At 38.1% G+C, this 17,996-nt stretch overlaps 1 protein-coding gene across 4 annotated transcripts in view; it reads right to left on the reverse strand.

The window, feature by feature from the left end:
- Positions 1-17,996, reverse strand: part of MANBA (mannosidase beta) — a 118,205-nt gene that overhangs the window by 42,809 nt on the left and 57,400 nt on the right. For all 4 annotated transcript variants that reach the window (XM_057309603.1, XM_026509642.3, XM_057309604.1 and 1 more), the window contains 3 exons: positions 4,205-4,356; positions 1,744-1,861; positions 145-231 (listed from right to left, as the gene is read on the reverse strand). In XM_057309603.1, coding sequence (XP_057165586.1) covers positions 145-231; positions 1,744-1,861; positions 4,205-4,356 — 357 coding nt within the window. The remainder of the gene's footprint in view (positions 1-144; positions 232-1,743; positions 1,862-4,204; positions 4,357-17,996) is intronic.

Raw genomic sequence — 17,996 nt, forward strand, 5'->3', positions numbered from 1 at the left:
CACCCAGGAAGTTAATTATCCGACTGTGATTCTCGTGGGATTTAGTAAAGAGAAGAAGAACAACAACAACAAAGAGGAGAGGTTAAAAAAAAGGCAAAATGAAACATAAACATTTTCCTCCTTCTTGGAACGGTAATGACGTACCTGGTGAGCAACTTCTGCTCTCACTGAGTTCATGAAGTCCCGATCAGTTGGATAAAGGGCACAGGCAAACATAAAATCCTGCCACACCTATCAAACCAATAAAACGCAATGAAGTACTTCCACAGGCTTTACTACACAGAACGAAACTCTTCTTGCTGAACTTTGGGAATTATCTTTCAGGCAAATGAAAAAACAAGTTAGCCTGACGAGTGTGATCATTTGAGCACTACTGCGACTGAAGCAGAGGGACAGGCTCTCGCACAGACCTCACAACGTTCCAGAACTGCACAGAACTGCAGGGGAACCCGAGAGGAGAAAATGTTCAGTAGGGAGAAAAGAAAGAGAAGGAAAGGGAATTCAAATAAGGAAACAGTGAGTGTATTGAGGGGAATGTGAAATTCGAAAAGAACCCTCCCCCAGCCCCTCCTCACTGGCAATACTTTAATTTTCACTGGGAATTTGCTATTGAGAGATGGGGTCAGATTGTTTATAAAAGAATTAACTTTTCATGGGCAAAACGATCACTACATGGACATTTTCGTAATGAAACCACATTAAGTTCGTTCTTTCTTTCTTTCTTTCTTTCTTTCTTCCTTCCTTCCTTCCTTTCTCTTTCTTTCTTTTCTTTCTCTCTCTCTCTTTCTTTCTTTCAAGAGACAGAGAGTGTGTGCACGAGCTGGGGGGGCGGATGCAGAGGGAGAGAGAGAATTCCAAGCAGGCTCTGCACGACACAGGGCTCAGTCTCACGACCCTGAGATCATGACCTGAGCCAAAACCAAGAGTCACACACTTAAGTGACTGAGACACCCAGGTGCCCCACGTAAGTTCATTTCTAGAGAGACCGTTATGATGCAGTGGTTAGGAGTACGGGTTCCAAATCAGTCGACCTGAGTCAGAACCTTGGTTCTACCACATACCCACCGTGTGGGTTTGGGCAGGTTATGTCACCTCTCTTCCACGTGTCAGTTTCCTTATTGGTAAAATGGGGATGGAGAACAGCAGTAACTACTTCATAGGATGGGCATGAAGATGAAATAAAATAACAGATGCAGAGCACTGAGAACAATGCCTGGTCCTCAATAAATATTATAGAATATTGTCACATTATCATGACCATCAGCATTATCAATATTATAACTACTCTTCTTCTACAGACTGCTTTATATTTTAGAACTGTAATACCAGAACTAAAAGATTGTATTTTCTGTGCTTAACCCTCACCAATGCAAAACATGCTTGGAGTACTTAATAACAATACTAAGCATAACTTTTCTTCATTGAATTTTATTATTTTTCTTCTCTCTAGGTCTTCTTAGATCTCTTTAAAGTTAAAATTTTAAAATATGTTTATGCATACCCTCATATCGAAAAGAAATTACAAATACAGAATGTCTACCAGTTAAAAATAATTAAATAATTATGATATTCACCATCAACTATGGTTTTGGGTTTGCAAGATGCCATTTATTCCTTTGCAAGAAACGGAACATCAGTCCTGGCTCTGAGAAAAGAAGGAACGAGCCATGACACAGACTCAGAACACAGGAGCTCAAAGTGAGGATATAGTAACATATCAGTAAAATGCTGCCGACTACCCACCATTATTCCTAGTTCATCACAGAGTCTATAGAATTCCTCCTGCTCATATATTCCTCCTCCCCAAACCCGCAGAGTGTTCATGTTAGCATCCACAGCAGACTGCAGAAGGAGCCGTAACCTATAGAAGAAATTTAAAAAACAAATGTTAATTTGAAAATCTGGGGATGTTTGAAAAAAGATTTAAAGAACACATGGTGGGGGCACCGGGGTGGCTCAGTTGGTTACGCGTCTGCCTTTGGCTCAGGTCATGACCTCAGGGTCCTGGGATTGAGTCCCGCATCGGGCTCCCTGCTCAGTGGGGAGTCTGCTTCTCCCTCTGCCTGCCACTCCCCCTGCTTGTGTTCTCTTTCTCTGTCAAATAAATAAAATCTTAAAAAACAAACAAACAAAAAAACCTACACATTGGTTGATAAATACGTTTCAAATCTATGTTAGAAAAACATGTTCTAAAATTATGATGGTTTGGACATAACGCTAGGCGAAGAAAGTGAGACAAAATTATATACACGTTAACTGTAACCACATAAACAAACCTAGAAAAATTGTGGGTTCTATCTTTTCTCTGCCTTCTAAATTCACACCGTTATTATACAGTTTTTGAAAGTAAATTTTTTTTTAAGATTTTGTTTATTTATTTGACAGAGATAGAGACAGCCAGCGAGAGAGGGAACACAAGCAGGGGGAGTGGGAGAGGAAGACGCACGCTCCCAGTGGAGGAGCCTGATGTGGGGCTCGATCCCGGAACGCCAGGATCACTCCCTGAGCCGAAGGCAGACGTTTAACAACTGAGCCACCCAGGCGCCCCTGAAAGTAAATTCTTTTCTTTGTTCTTCTTATAGAAAAAAAAATTTGTAGACCTCAGAAAGTATGAGCTAATTTTATACAGCCATTTCAAATGATAAGACAAAAATCAAAGTTTGCATATTAGTACCTGGCTTACTCTTATCTCCTTTTTTCAATTCCTCCAGTCCAGTACGGACTTTCCTCAATTTACAATGGGATTATATCCCAAGTAGCCCATCGTAAGTTGAAAATATTGTAAGTCGAAAATGCATTTAATACACCTAAGCTGCCGAACCGCCTAGCTTAGCCTTTCCCCGGACTTCGATGTGCTCAGAACACTTACACTAGCCTACAGTTAGGCAAAACCATCTAACACGTAGTCCACTTTACAGTGAAGTATGGATATCTCATGTGATTGATTGACTACCATATTGAAAGTGAAACACAGAACGGGTGTATGGGTATAGAACGGTTGTGAGTGTATCGGCTGTTGCTCGGTACGGTGTGGCTGACTGGGACGCAGCTGCTTCTGCCTCTGCCCAACATCACAACAGATCACTGTACTGCATATCGCTGGCCCAGGAAAAGAGCAACACTCAAAATTCGAAGTATACTTTCTACTGAATGTGTATCATTTTTACACCATGATAATGTCAGAAAAGCATGTCAAACCATCATAAGCAGGCCACCGGCTATGCTTCTTTCTCCAGTAAATTAAGTTTCCTTTCTGATTTTTCCCATTCCTAGTCACATCACCCACAGGAAAATCCAGAAATTTACAGCTACTCTACCCTGCATTTCCAGATCAGAGCCCAGAGAAGAACTGGCCCCGCTGCACTGAACAGTCACTGCCCAAACTGGCCAGATGACAGGAGCAGGAGATGGAAAGGAAAAGAGGCAGCAAATTATCTGTGTCCATGTCTGCAGAATAATTTCACATTCATATGAAATCCAAGACAATATACACAGTTTAAAGTAAAAGCAAATTACTACAACTTCTGGCAAATTCTAAACACCAAATAATATACTACAATGCATATTTATACATACGTAAATAAGTTAAATCTGTTTATTTTCTCTTCACAAAGTTTATTTTTACTATCACAAAGACAGTTTATAATCGCAATCAGGAAATATTATTTTCTTGTAAAGTGCTATTCTCAAAGCTTCAGATAAACACTGTAAATTTTCTTCTAGATTTAAACTGTAAAGCTTTTTTAGTTCCTTTTACTAAGGTAAAAGTAAAAGAATGTACAAATAGCTTAGAGTGAAGAAGGAAATATGAGTTTCCATTTTTTAAAAACAATGCACAGAAATATTTAAGGTATTCTTTGAAAAATTGAAAAAAAACAAGTTTAATCATTTTTTTCAGGGACTAACTATCCAAAATGTGCATTAGTCATTTTCTTGTTCTTCCAGAGGAAATATATAATATTTTTCTAAAAATTGGATGGTTTCAGCAGTCTTAAGTCATTTAGCTGTTAAGACTATCTATAGCTCATGAAAACGGAATATATGATTAAAAATCCTTTCCATTCTAAAGTTTTCATCATCCTAGAATTCTGTCTTACCTCTCAGTTCCTTCCACTGAAACCAAAGAAAGTAAAAATGAGTAACTCTTTAGCTTTGTTGGACTGTTAATAAAAAGAAAAACAAGAAACAAAAAATGATAACTTACAAATCAGAGGTTACTCGATCCTGGAATGAATCTGCTGGTATCCAGTTCGAGCCTTTCAGAAATATGGGCAATCCATTAATTTTGAAGTAGAAACTCAGACCTTGAGATCCTTCAATGGGCTCTTCTATAAGTTCCACTGTCCTAAAATAAACCTATTATGAACAAAATTAAATACTGAATATCCAATTTAAAACATAAACAAAAGAGATTTTTTTAAAGAGGAAAGCAAACTTTTGAGCAATTTACACGAACATAATTTAATGGTAATTTCCTATTTGCTATGAGGCACTTAATGTGGAAGTACACATTTCAGGAAAAAATATATAATAAATTATTGCCAGATTCTTTCATTTTTATTTTTTTTAAAAGATTTTATTTATTTATTCGACAGAGATAGAGACAGCCAGTGAGAGAGGGAACACAAGCAGGGGGAGTGGGAGAGGAAGAAGCAGGCTCATAGCGGAGGAGCCTGATGTGGGGCTCGATCCCGGAACGCCGGGATCACGCCCTGAGCCGAAGGCAGACGCTTAACTGCTGTGCCACCCAGGCGCCCCTGCCAGATTCTTTTAATAGATAAATATAGAAACTATTAAAGAAGAAATATATTCTAGTCTTCCTCATAAAATAGGCATTTGTAATTCCATCAAAAGAAATATATTTGAAGGGCACCTGGGTGGTTCAGTTGGTTAAACATCTGACTCTTGGGTTCCAGTTCAGGTCATGATCTCAGGTTTCTGAGATCAAGCCTCAGGTCAGGCTCAGCATGGAGTCTGCTTGGGATTCTCTTTCCCTCTCCCACTGCCCCTCTCTATCTCAAATAAATAAATAAATAAATAAATAAATAAATAAATCTCTTTTTTTTTTAAAGAAATATATTTGAAGATAACATTTCAAGATTAAAACAAAAACTTATACTGTTTTACAAAAACAGGGGAGAAATCCCACCAGTTAAACTGATGTATCTTGCATAGAAAAACACACTCTCATTTCAGTGTTGTTAACATGTGCCAAAATGTGCATCTTAGAATCAAAGACATATAGCAGAAGGCATTTCACAATTTAACAACTTTCCAATCTTAATAGTACATTAGTGTAAAATCATTTTGTTTAATGGGCAATTTAATCCCAACTACTCATCACATTAAACTCCATGTTTGAGCTCTAGAGATGTGAGTGGTGTTCCAACTGGAAGATGGAATAAGAGTGTATACTCCAATGTTATAATTGCTGGATGAGAAGAAGCTGAGAGCTTTGTCCCTGTGACACTCTAGCCAGGTTTTCCCACAGTTAAGTGGGAGCAGCATGACTCCAGATAGAGAAGATTGATGTTCTTATCCAAATCTTCATTCCTTCCAGCCATAAACTGGCTGTTTCTCATCAAGGAATGAGGAACATGGTTCTACACCAACAAAGCCTAGCCTTGAACCAAGATTATGCTTTTTTTCTCTAATTAAAATAAATAAATGAATTAATCAACTTATTTCATGAAATAAAAGTGCCCACCATTCTTCTACTTTCTCACCTTGCCCTTATTACTCTGACATGACAAAAAGATATGAATTAACTTGATAAGAAGACATAGAATAAGGCTTGGTTGAGGAGGATCCTTGCAAAATGTAAAAAATGTAAAGTGATTTTCACAGATAACTTTGAAAACACCTTCATGGGTAGATTCAAATATCTAGAACAGAAGTTCTTTAAGTATGGCCAGGGACTTCAAGGAATCCCTTGGAATCCTGCAGGAGGTCCTTGTGTTCAAAACTATTTTCGTAGTAAAGCTAAAACATCATTTGCCTTTTTCACTCTCACGCTCTTTTGAATGTGCAGTGGGACTGTCCAGAAGCTACATGACGTGTGATAACGTCAGCACCTTGCTGGCTAACGGAATGCGTGCTTGCACATTCTGCTGTGTTCTACTTCTACGGTAAAGGGTTAGTGTTTAAAGAGGTGTGTTTTTATAGATTAACTCAGTTTGTTCTCAACTTCTACTGTGTTCTTAGTAGTGATGTCTGGTTATTCCTGCTATAATGTCTGTAACCTCACTGTTGTTCAATAAATTCTCCTTTTGAATCTCAAAGTTTCCCTTGCAACCTACACAGAAACACAAAAGCAGGGGCTCCTGGGTGGCTCAGATGGTCAGGCATCTGCCTTCAGCTCAGGTCATGATCTCCAGATCCTGGGATCGATCTCCAGATCCTGGGATCGAGCCCCATGTTCAGCTCCCAGTTCAGCAGGGAGTCTACTTCTCCCTCTGCCTTTTCCCCTGCTTGTGCTCTCTCTGTCCTCTCTCAAATGAATAAATAAAATCTTTATTAAAAAAAAGAGAGAGACATGAAAGGATTAGGTACGTTTTGTTAACTTGTTTCACAGTGGTATTTTTAAGTTTTCAAATGAAAACAAATTTTAATTTTAATTGAAACTCATTTTAGAGTTCAATATTTTATTCTTAAAAATTATTTATAATATGCTTTTTCTTAAGGATCAGTTGCAACTAGAAGACTAACATTTTCAACCTACAACTATACATACTGTCTCCATCTAAAAAATGCTGGGAAAAAATGAAATTGACATATCAGAGTTTTTTTTCTTTTTCTTTTTTTTAAAGTACTCTCCACACCCAACGTGGAGCCCAATGCAGGGCTTGAACTCACAACCCTGAGATCAATACCTAAGCTGACGTCAAGAGTTGAACGCTTAACTGACTGAGGCACCCAAGTGCTGGACATTATCAGAGTTTCTGACTCATGGAAGGGAAAAACCTATACCAAAGAAACTGGGTAAAATTACAAATAAGAAATGAAATTATGATGAAATCCGTATTTCCCTCAACTTTATAACTGTTATAATTTATCTTACTGTGTCTTATGCAATGTAACATTTTAAAAACAATATTTATGTTGTCAGTTAAGTTGTAGTATCATTTTGAGACCAATCATTTTAAGTACAAAGAAAAAAGAACTGAAGATTTTAAACTTAGACAAGATAAGCTCTTTAAAAGGCACATTGTTTATCATGCTGTAATATATTATTTTATATTATAATGCTTTCAAACTAGAAATGAAAAAGCCACTGGAGCATCATACAGAACTGGTTATCATGTTACGCAGCTGGAGAAGCACAAGCACTTTTTTTTTTATGTTCGGTTAGCCTACGTATAGTAAGTACATCATTAGTTTTTGATGTAGTGTTCAACGATTCATTATGAAAAGCACACGTATTAGCTGAGAGAGTTTTACAGCTGACACTGCTGAATGCCTACTGGATAAAAAGTCAGAAAATGAAATCACAGTTGTCACTTTGCAATGATCCAGTAAGTCGTCCAATTAAAGATTTAGCTGCAGCAGGATACTGAGCTGATCTCTCATCTGAAGTATCACAGTTTGCCTGAGAAATGGATGAATCTCCAGAATGGTGGACTTGCTGTTTGCTTATATTTGTCTGTTCATCAGCACAATGAATCATCAAAGATCTCTTTTATGTGACTCTTTGGCAACAAAATACAAGAGATGCTGAACTATTCAAAGTATTGAATAGTTTCTTTGAATCTCCAGGTTAGCAACAACTGTGCTAACATTGGCCTTGATGTTACAGAGGCAGTAGTGGATAACACTCCTGGTGCCTCAGCAAAAATCGAGGCAGTCGATTCGAATGATCTGCACTGTGTTGTCACCGTATCCTTCACCTTCACGCATCAGCAGGGGAAAAAACATCAGTTTCACTTAAGAATGTCCTTGATATCTAACCTGAGTAGACATTATTATAATAGTTTGTGTGATGAAATGATAGAATGGGAAAAACGGATAAAGCCCCACACAATGGATTTCTTGAGGAAAAGCATCTGGGCCACTGCTTGAGTTGTAAACGGAATTAGTCATCTGGTTCTTGAAACTTCATTTTAACTGGAAAACTATGGTTATTCAGACTTGGCTATTTGGCAGACATTTTCTCGGAAATGAATGAAGTGAGCCTTGTCACTTCAAGGAATGTAAGTAAAAGCACTGTGGACAAGGATTAAACTCAACCTTACAGGTAAAAATTAGGATTTAGGAAAACTTGTATCTACTACCATGAGCTTGAGCGCTTCCTAATACTTAAAAGACTTTTCAGATAACGACAGTGTGATATTAACAGATGTGAATGTGATATTATATAATGGAATGTTCCAGTGTTTGGAAACTTTTAGAAATTTCAAGACACCAATATGTTTCAAATAACCAATGCATTATGTTATGATATCACATACAAATAAAAGACCCATTAAGAATGAGTAAATCATGGTAATAAAAGGTACAGCATAGAGCACACAGTCAGTGTTGTTGTAATAACATTGGATGGCGACAGGTGGGAGCAGCACTTGTGGTGGGCATAGCATAAGGTACAGAGTTGTCAAATCACTATGCTGTACACATGAAACTAATGAAACACTGTCAACTGTGTCTCAAAAAAAATAAACAATTTAAAAGATCCACTAAAGATCTTTTAGATCTTAAGATATGCCAACAGATTTTAATGTGAAAGAGTACAAACAGTTCATTAAAATGGCTTCAGATTCCACACTGCAACTAACCTTTAAGAAACTACCACTACTTAAGTTCTTGTGTGGTACCAAAGAATAGCCTCGATTATTTGAAAAGGCTATTAAAGTACTTCTCTCTTTTCCAACTACATATCTATGTCAGATCATTTTTTCTTCATATGATTCAATGAAAACAACATGTTGCAAAGCAGACTGAGTGCAGACGAGAATGCAGAAGCAGACGAGAATCCAGCTGTCTTTCATTAAGCAACACATTAAAGAGATTTGCAAACATGTAAAACAATGTCATTATTCTCACTACATTTTCTGTTTTGTAAATACATCTATTCTTCATAAAATAACTCATATAGTAACATGTCATGGATTTGGTACTGTGATTTGAAATGAGTAAATATGTAGTTCTCAGTTTTAAAATTTACTCACACAAACAAAGGTACACTGGGGTTCTCAATCATTTTTATGAATGTAAAGTCACTGTAAGTCCAAAAAATTTGATAATCACTAATCTAGAAAATAGAACTCATCTATTTCTTTAGACCGGTTAATGCTACAGATAATATTAATGATAAAACTCACCTTTCCCAATTTTTTCTTTTCTGTTCAAATTTTCTTGTGAAAAGACCACTATCCCCATCTTCCACTCTTGAAATAACAATTTTACGGCCCAGGTCAAAGTAAACCCTAAAGCACCCGACAGTCCTCAGAGGTGAAGCAGGAATTACTAGCCGCCTTTCCCTCTGGACATTCTTTGACAGGTTAAAGGCTGGGGGGGTCTATGATTAGTGTCAGTAATTCTCCATGTCCTCTGGGAGTCCTGAGAGGTAACAAACAAGCCTTCTTCTACAACACGTATTTTACTTCAGAGGAAATAATAGGCTTTGAAAGAGGTTTTTTGAAAAGACCCCTGAGTAACACATATTTACATCCAGAGTGAATTATAAGATCAAAACTATTTTAAACAACCCAACAAAATAAATTATTGTCTAAAAGTAGAAAAAATACCTAAGAACCTAAATGTGTAAGCCAAGCAGTTTGAATTTAAAATTTTTTAAATTTCCAAACTTGCCTATAAATTGTTGAAGATTCTATTAGCAACTCAGTAGGTAAATTTTTAAATTAGCTTTATGATTACATTTTTTAAATAGAAGGATTAACTTTCGAAGTACAGAATAGCTGAACACATTTTTTAGACGAGAGTTAGAAATATCTTAACTAAAGGACAGAAGAGGTGTGTGACTGATAATACTGTACTTCTCAAATTTCTTTCTCTGGCAGACCAGATGATGATGTAATGAATCATAGATTCATAAACTGCGTATCACTTCTCAGCTGTTTGTAATCAAATACTAACAAAGCTGTCATAGTTGGGGCGCCTGGGTGGCTCAGTTGGTTGAGCGTCTGACTCTTGGTTTCAGGTCAGGTTATGACCTCATGGTGGTGAGATCGAGCCCCTGGTCAGTCAGTCAGGCTTTGTGCTCAGTGGGGAGTCCACATCTCCCCTTCACCCTCTCCTTCTGCCCTGCTCATGCTCTCTCTCTCAAATAAATATATCTTAAAAAAAAAAAAAAGCTGTCATAGTATCACTAGATACTGGTAATTTTCTTCTTAAAGAGAAAAAAAAAGCCTTATTTCCAAATATTGACAAATGTAACCTGAAATATTTTTCAAATAATTTTCATGGATTTCCAAAATACACCTAAAATCATTTCACCTACATTATGTATTTTTAGAGACAAGCAAACACATTTCTGTCTGCTCTGAAAGTGCTTTAACATGCATAAGCACTGAACACGGGCTGGGTTTCCACAAAGAGCTGTCCTCACGCAGGCCTGTGCAGGATGACACAGGAGAGCCTCTCTGTGGAGCCCTAGAAATGTGCAGGGAGCACAACCAGAAGTTAGCAGACTCAAGTCACCCCAGCAGTTACCTGATGTCTTTGCAGCCAGAGGTGTATTCAGTGTATCTGACAGAATCACTTTTAAACAACCTTCCTCTTCTCTATGACAAAATTATTTTCAGTAATAATAATGAAATGAAATGAATAGTGATAATATCCAGAAAAGAAACGGCAGTCACTTTCCTTTATTTAGCTTTATATGAACAATCACATCATTTTTAAGTAAGATAGAGTAGAAAAAAATACATTAGAGTAGAAAAAAAGGAAAACTAATGGATTTATGTATTTAATTATATTAATGGTTTTGAAAAAAGTAAATAACATTTCCATATATTGGTCATTATGGAAATGAATAATATTTGTTACTTGGAGCCTTAACTTCTAACAACGTCAAGAACTTTGTCAAAATTGATCTTCCTTGTACAGAGAATATTGCCAGATTTGTCAATCTATCCTTGCAGAGTTGATAGAGGAACACCTTTTATTAATTTTAACTTAGAAATGTTTTTTTCAAACGAAGCCCAAAATATATAAGTATTTTGGGAAAGTATTAGACACAAAGGTAAGTCTGATAGAGATTCGTAAAAATCCCATTTCTCATTAAATTCCAAAAAATGCAGTAGTATCCATGCCTTTGTTTCTTTGAGAACCATTCAAAGTGTTTACAAATGCCTCTGGGGTAAAAAATATCCACTTCTCAAGTATCCCTTCTGAAAGAAGCAAAATTAGAGAAAATGGCTGTTAGTGAACACAGACATTATTTGTCCCATTGCTTTAGAACAAGTATCCAGCTCTTGGTGAAAATGACTGGGGTATTCAACACTGCTGTTTTGATTTCTCTGGGCCATGTGAGATTAGCATCTTTTATCATTCCTCCGGACACTCTTCTTCAGAATTTGATTCTTTTTTTCTATGTAAATGTTCATTTCCTTACATTTTGTTGATGCACAGTAAATAGCCTTCACCCAAATTTCTGTGTGTTTATCTTCAAAGAAAAGTTTGAAAGCTTGGTATTTCACTATATATTGTTCAAGGCAGATTCTGGCTATTTGAGAATAAGTTTGTATCTGATTAACTTCAACTAAAATTCTACACCAGGAAAAAAAAAAAGATAATTCAAAAGAGAAAAACTGGAGTACAAAGGACAAAATCTGAGCTGACTCTCATGCATCCACATTCCTTCGGATCACAAAGTACTTCAAAGTGGAGATTAGCTTTTCAAAATTTACTGCGTCCTCGCCTCATAATGAGCATTCCTTCTTGTCTAGGAAAGACTTTCTGTAGCTTTTTCCAACAATGAGGTGAGATTTAAAAGAATGAATAAAATTTTTCCGAAGTTCCAGAAAACATCACACATGAAGAAATGTTTCCCAAAAAGAAAATTCCACAAGGTTCAAAGAATGATTTCCAGAAGACAGAAATAAAATTTGAGATTAATCTCTTCGATTTCTGTATGAACTCTACCGTGAATATTGGCCACATATGTAGCACTCTCCTGTCGCTGACCACAACAGAGGTTTACGAAACAAGCATCCAGTTGTTTCAGGATATCCTCTGTGAGTTCAGCTGCAGTCTTTCCAGAAACATAAGAATGACTTCTTTATATCAACTCTTACTACCTTTTATAATGACAAATCTAACTCGAACATTTGATCTCTACGAAGCATCTGAAGTGCTATCAAAAACAATTCCAAGGTAATTTTTTTATATCTGCCACCACTAAAGCATACATTGGTGTCATGTTTCACTTTCATTCTTTCTTTAGTTTTAGTTTTAAAACAATTAACAATTCCCACAACTACACGGTCAACTAATCTTTGACAAAGCAGGAAAGAACATCCAATGGAAACAAGACAGTCTCTTCAACAAATGGTGCTGGGAAAACTGGACAGCCACATGCAGAAGAATGAAACTGGACCATTTCCCTACACCATACACAAAAATAGACTCAAAATGGATGAAAGACCTAAATGTGAGACAGGAATCCATCAAAATCCTAGAGGAGAACACAGGCAGCAACCTCTCTGACTTCAGCCATAGCAACTTCTTACCAGACATGTTGCTGGGGGCAAGGGAAACAAAAGCAAAAATTAACTGGGATAAAGAAAGGGGGGGGTAAACAGAAGGGGGAATGAAACATGAGAGACTATGGACTCTGAGAAACAAACTGAGGGCCTCAGAGGGGAGGGGGGTGGGGGAATGGGATAGACCGGTGATGGGTAGTAAGGAGGGCACGTATTGCATGGTGCACTGGGTGTTATACACAACTAATGAATCATCGAGCCTTACATCGGAAACTGGGGATGTACTGTATGGTGACTAACATAATGTAATAAAAAATCATTATAAAAAAAATTAACTACTGGGACTTCATCAAGATAAAAAGCTTCTGCACAGCAAAGGAAACAGTCAACAAAACTAAAAGGCAGCCTATGGAATGGGAGAAGATATCTGCAAATGACACATCTGATAAAGGGTTAGTATCCAAAATCTATAAAGAACATTTCAAACTCAACATCCAAAAAACAAATAATCCAGTTAAGAAATAGACAGAAGAGGGGGTGCCTGGGTGGCTCAGTCATTAAGCATCTGCCTTCGGCTCAGGCGTGATCCCAGAGTCCTGGGATTGAGCCCCGCATCGGGCTCCCTGCTCTGCTAGGAGCCTGCTTCTTCCTCTCTCACTCCCCCTGCTTGTGTTCCCTCTCTCAATGGCTGTCTCTCTCTGTGTCAAATAAATAAATAAAATCTTAAAAAAAAAAAAAGAAAGAAAGAAATGGACAGAAGACATAAATAGACGTTTTTCCAAAGAAGACATTCAGATGGCTAACAGACACAGAGAAGATGCTCCACATCACTGGGCATCAGGAAAACACAAATCAAAATCACAATGAGATAACACCTCACAGCAGTCAGAACGGCTAAAAAGAACAACTCGGGAACCAACAGGTGTTGGCAAGGATGTGGAGAAAGGGAAACCCTCTTACACTGTTGGTGGGAATGCAAACTGGTACAGCCACTCTGGAAAACAGTATGGAGGTTCTCAGAAAGTTAAAAATAGAGCTACCCTACAATCCAGCAATTGTACTACTAGGTATTTACCCAGAGGATAAAAAAATGCAGATTTGAAGGGGCATGTGCACCCCAATGTTTATAGCACTATAAACAATAGCCAAATTATGGAAAGAGCCAAAGTGTTCATTGACTGATGAACCGATAAAGAAGATGTGGGGTGTGTGTATATATATATATACCATGAAAAACTACTCAGCCATCAAAAAGAATGAAATTTTGGGGCACCTGGGTGGCTCAGTCGGCTGAGTGTCCAACTCCTATCTTCAGCTCAGGTCATGATCTCAGGGTTGTGGGATCGAGCCCCATGTTGGGCTCTGCACTCTCCTTCTCTCCCTCTCCCTCTGCCCCTCCCCCTGCTTGCATGCTCTGTCTCTCTCTCTCTCTTTCTAAAATAAATAAATAAATCTTTAAAAAAAAAAAGATAAAAGGAAAATTTACTGGATTACAGTGTCCCTCAAAATTCATGTCACTTAGAAAGTCAGAATGTGACATTACCTGGAAATAGGGTCCTTACAATGTAATTAATTATTAAAATGAGGTTTTACTGGATTAGGATGGGCCCTAATCCAAAGGCTGGCATCCTTATAAGAAAAGCAGAGACACACATGGAGAGAGAGGCAGAGATTGGAGTAACCCATCTCTAAGCCAAGAAATGCCAAGGATCAGCCATAACCCAACCACCAGAGGCTGGAAGAGGCAAGGAAGGATCCATCCTGGAGCCTTTAGAAGGAACGTGGCCTGCCAACACCTTGATTTTGGACTTTGAGCCTCCAGGACTATGAGAAAGTAAATTCTTTTTGTTCTAAGCTACTCCGTTAGTTATGGCTGTCCTAAGAAACCTGGGACACACAGAGGGAGACGTACTTCACAATCTCTGTGACCTCTCAGTATTGATCAGAAGTACAGAGTGGTCAGAAATGCACCTTGATTATTCTGAACTCCATATTTTTTGGCTCTGTACTTTTAAGGTCTTTAAAGAGCCAAGAGCAGCACTTACAAAGAAAAAGAAAACAATCTCACTGGCATTGTGCTCTCTTTGTGCCCTGTAGGTACTGCAAAGATAAAGCTGGGAACTTAAGAAATAAAGAACAAAGCAAAATTTGAAAAAAGAAAAAAAGAAGAACAAATCTCCATTATTGTTCTAATTGTAATAGCTAGGGGCAATTTTTTACCTCTTCTGGCTTAGGAACTGTGAAAAATAATTTCTAATTGTGGAATACAAATTATTACATTATTTTGTCTATTTCCCTTCAATAATTTAATTGAAGAATCTTGATGCTAAGTCAAATACAAACAACTACCTTCTGTTGCTTTTAGCAAGATTTACCTTACATAGGGAATGCACGGGAGGGTCTTACAAAATAAGCCGTGCTAAAGAGAAATATCAACTAATTGATTTCCTATTTTTCTAGAAAGGTAAACTATAATGGTCCTTCAAACATACTTATTATATGTCTTTGACACATATTAGGTAGGAATTCAGTATAATCAATTAGTAGGATAAAAATATTCAATTAACCTGGGCAGAAGATGGCAAAACAATGATTAGGAAGGTTTTTTTATCCCATTTACCCAGAGTAGCCTCTCCCACTAAACTTATACACAAAACTTCCTTTTTAAAAGAAAGCGGACTCTACAGGACTTGCATTCTAGGGTCCCTGTGAAATGACCTGTTGGACAGAATTTATAATATCCCAATGCCTATCTTTTATTTTTTCAATTTATTTTTAAATTTCCTATATTTTCTTCATATGACCTCCCTTCAACTTTCAGTATGTGCCTCAAAGATCTCTTTCAACAATAAAAAAATTTTTCAGTCATCAAGATATTCTTCCCTGTTCACAAAGAAATGTAGTCAGCCCTTTCCCTCCTACTAGACCCGGTACATCTCTGCTGCACGGGCTGCATCCAAAATTTGTAACTTCCCCGAGGCCTTTTGTCTGAGTTAACTGTGCTGCTGTCTTGAGGCATAGTAAACAAAGAATAAAAATGCGTATGTCTGGGACGCCTGGGTGGCTCCCTCGGTTAAGCATCTGCCTTTGGCTCAGGTCATGATCTCAGGGTCCTGGGATCGAGTCCTGCATCGGGCTCCTTTCTCAATAGGGAGCCTGCTTCTCCCTCTGCCTGCTGCTGCCCCGCTTGTGGCCACGCTCTCTCAAAAAAATAGATAAAATATTTTTTAAAAATGCGTATGTCTAATATGAACATATGGAAGAGTGGCATGAAAGATATAAAACTGAAGCAAGATGGATTTCAATAAGATAGTTTAAAAATAGGAACAGTTTTACATAGAGCAAGCCCAAGATAACAACAGAACCATCAGGATATGAGAGCAATTGAGGTGAGATAAGGAGGTGCCCGTGACGAGAACCAGAGTCCTGCCACAACAGCTAGTGCGGGGGCCATGTGAGCGTGTGGAGTGAAAGTGAAATACAAGCACTCTGGAAGGCAGGTTAGCATGCTCTCTCAAAGCTGACCTGCATGTGCCCTATGATCCAGTGATTCCATCCCAGCAGAAATGCTGAGCTCCGACTAATCATCAAGAATGTTCATAGTAGCATTACTCAGAATGGCCAAAACTGGAAACTCCCGGGGCGCCTGGGTGGCGCAGTCGTTAAGCGTCTGCCTTCGGCTCAGGGCGTGATCCCGGCGTTCTGGGATCGAGCCCCATGTCAGGCTCCTCCGCTGGGAGCCTGCTTCTTCCTCTCCCGCTCCCCCTGCTTGTGTTCCCTCTCTCGCTGGCTGTCTCTATGTCTGTCAAATAAATAAATAAAATCTTAAAAAAAAAAAAACTGGAAACTACCTAAATTTCAACAGCAGAACGTATAATACATTGAAATATCACACAACAATATAAATAAACAAACCATGCTTATATATGACCACATATTGAAATGCCACAAATATGATGTTGAGACAAGTTAACCGGACACAAAAGGATACAGGCCATGTGGTTCCACGTACATAAAGGTTGAAAGCAGCAAAAGTAAACGATAGTGTTAGAAGGCGGGACAGTGGATCCCTGGGAAGGAGGGAGGCGCAGTGATTGGAGAGGCTCACAAAGGGCAGGGGGAGCTTCTGAGGCGCTAGCAATGCTCTATTTCTCAATCAGGATGACTGTTACATAAATGTCCTTTTTCTAATCATTCATTAAGCATTTCACATATGTTCTGTGTATTTTGCTGTATGTGTGTTATACTTCACAAGAAACGGAAAATAAAAAGAAATTCTAATCTGACAACATGGATGGACCTAGAGGGTATTATGTTAATGGAAATAAATCAGAGAAAGACAAATACCATATGATTTCACTTACGTGTGGTATCTAAAAACCAAACAGACGAATACACAAACAAGAGCAGAAACAGACCCAATTTCTGTTTCAACAAATTGATGGTTGACAGACAGGAAGGGGTGTGAGGATGGGTAAAATGGGTGAAGAGGAGTGGGAGGTATAGGCTTTCCGTTATGGAATAAATAAGCCACGGACATAAAAGGCACAGCAAAGGGAATATAGTGAATGGTACTGTAATAGTGTCGTATGGTGGCAGGAGGTAGCCACACTCATTAGCATAGCATATTAAACAGAGTTGTCCAATTACTATATTGTACACCTGAAACTAATGTAACATTGTGCGTCAACTACACTTCAATTTAAAAAGAGAAAAGAAATCCCAATCTGACACATTTCCACCAAAGAAATAAGACTGGGAGACTCCTGCCAAGACACAGATAAGAATGGCAAATAGTCAAATTCCGTGCTTGCTAAAACACTGGCAAGTCTGAAACCATCTGAAAACATGAAGAAATTTAGAGCTGGCAAGATACTGAATTCCCTGTAAGAACCATCCTGGAAACACAGGTGAATTAGGTATTATCTCTCACTTACAAAATGTGAAATTAATCTATACTTTTAATCTAAATGTCAAAGGCAAATACTGATTCCTGAAACTTGCAGAGAGCTCAGATTTTTACTTCATTCTGGTTTCCTCTTTGGAGCAATCAGAATTGTGGGAGGCACAAGAGATCATCCGATCCAGCCTCTGCCACCCCAGTCTAATGGAGAAATGGAAATAAATTCTCTTCAAAGTTCCCACCGCACATGCATGCTGAGGTGTTCCTCAGGGGCCATCCCAGCGTGCACAACCTTGACTACTACACAGCTGCTCCCTTGGTCTCACATGCTCCACTCTAAGTTCATTTCCTCCTCCACCTCTATCCAATTACAGATGAATGAAAAATTTCATGAATAACAAGTTAAAGCATTAGCAAACGTGTCCTCAGCT

Source organism: Ursus arctos, unplaced genomic scaffold, assembly GCF_023065955.2.
Source record: "Ursus arctos isolate Adak ecotype North America unplaced genomic scaffold, UrsArc2.0 scaffold_9, whole genome shotgun sequence".
In the NCBI taxonomy this organism is placed as follows: Eukaryota; Metazoa; Chordata; class Mammalia; order Carnivora; family Ursidae; genus Ursus; species Ursus arctos.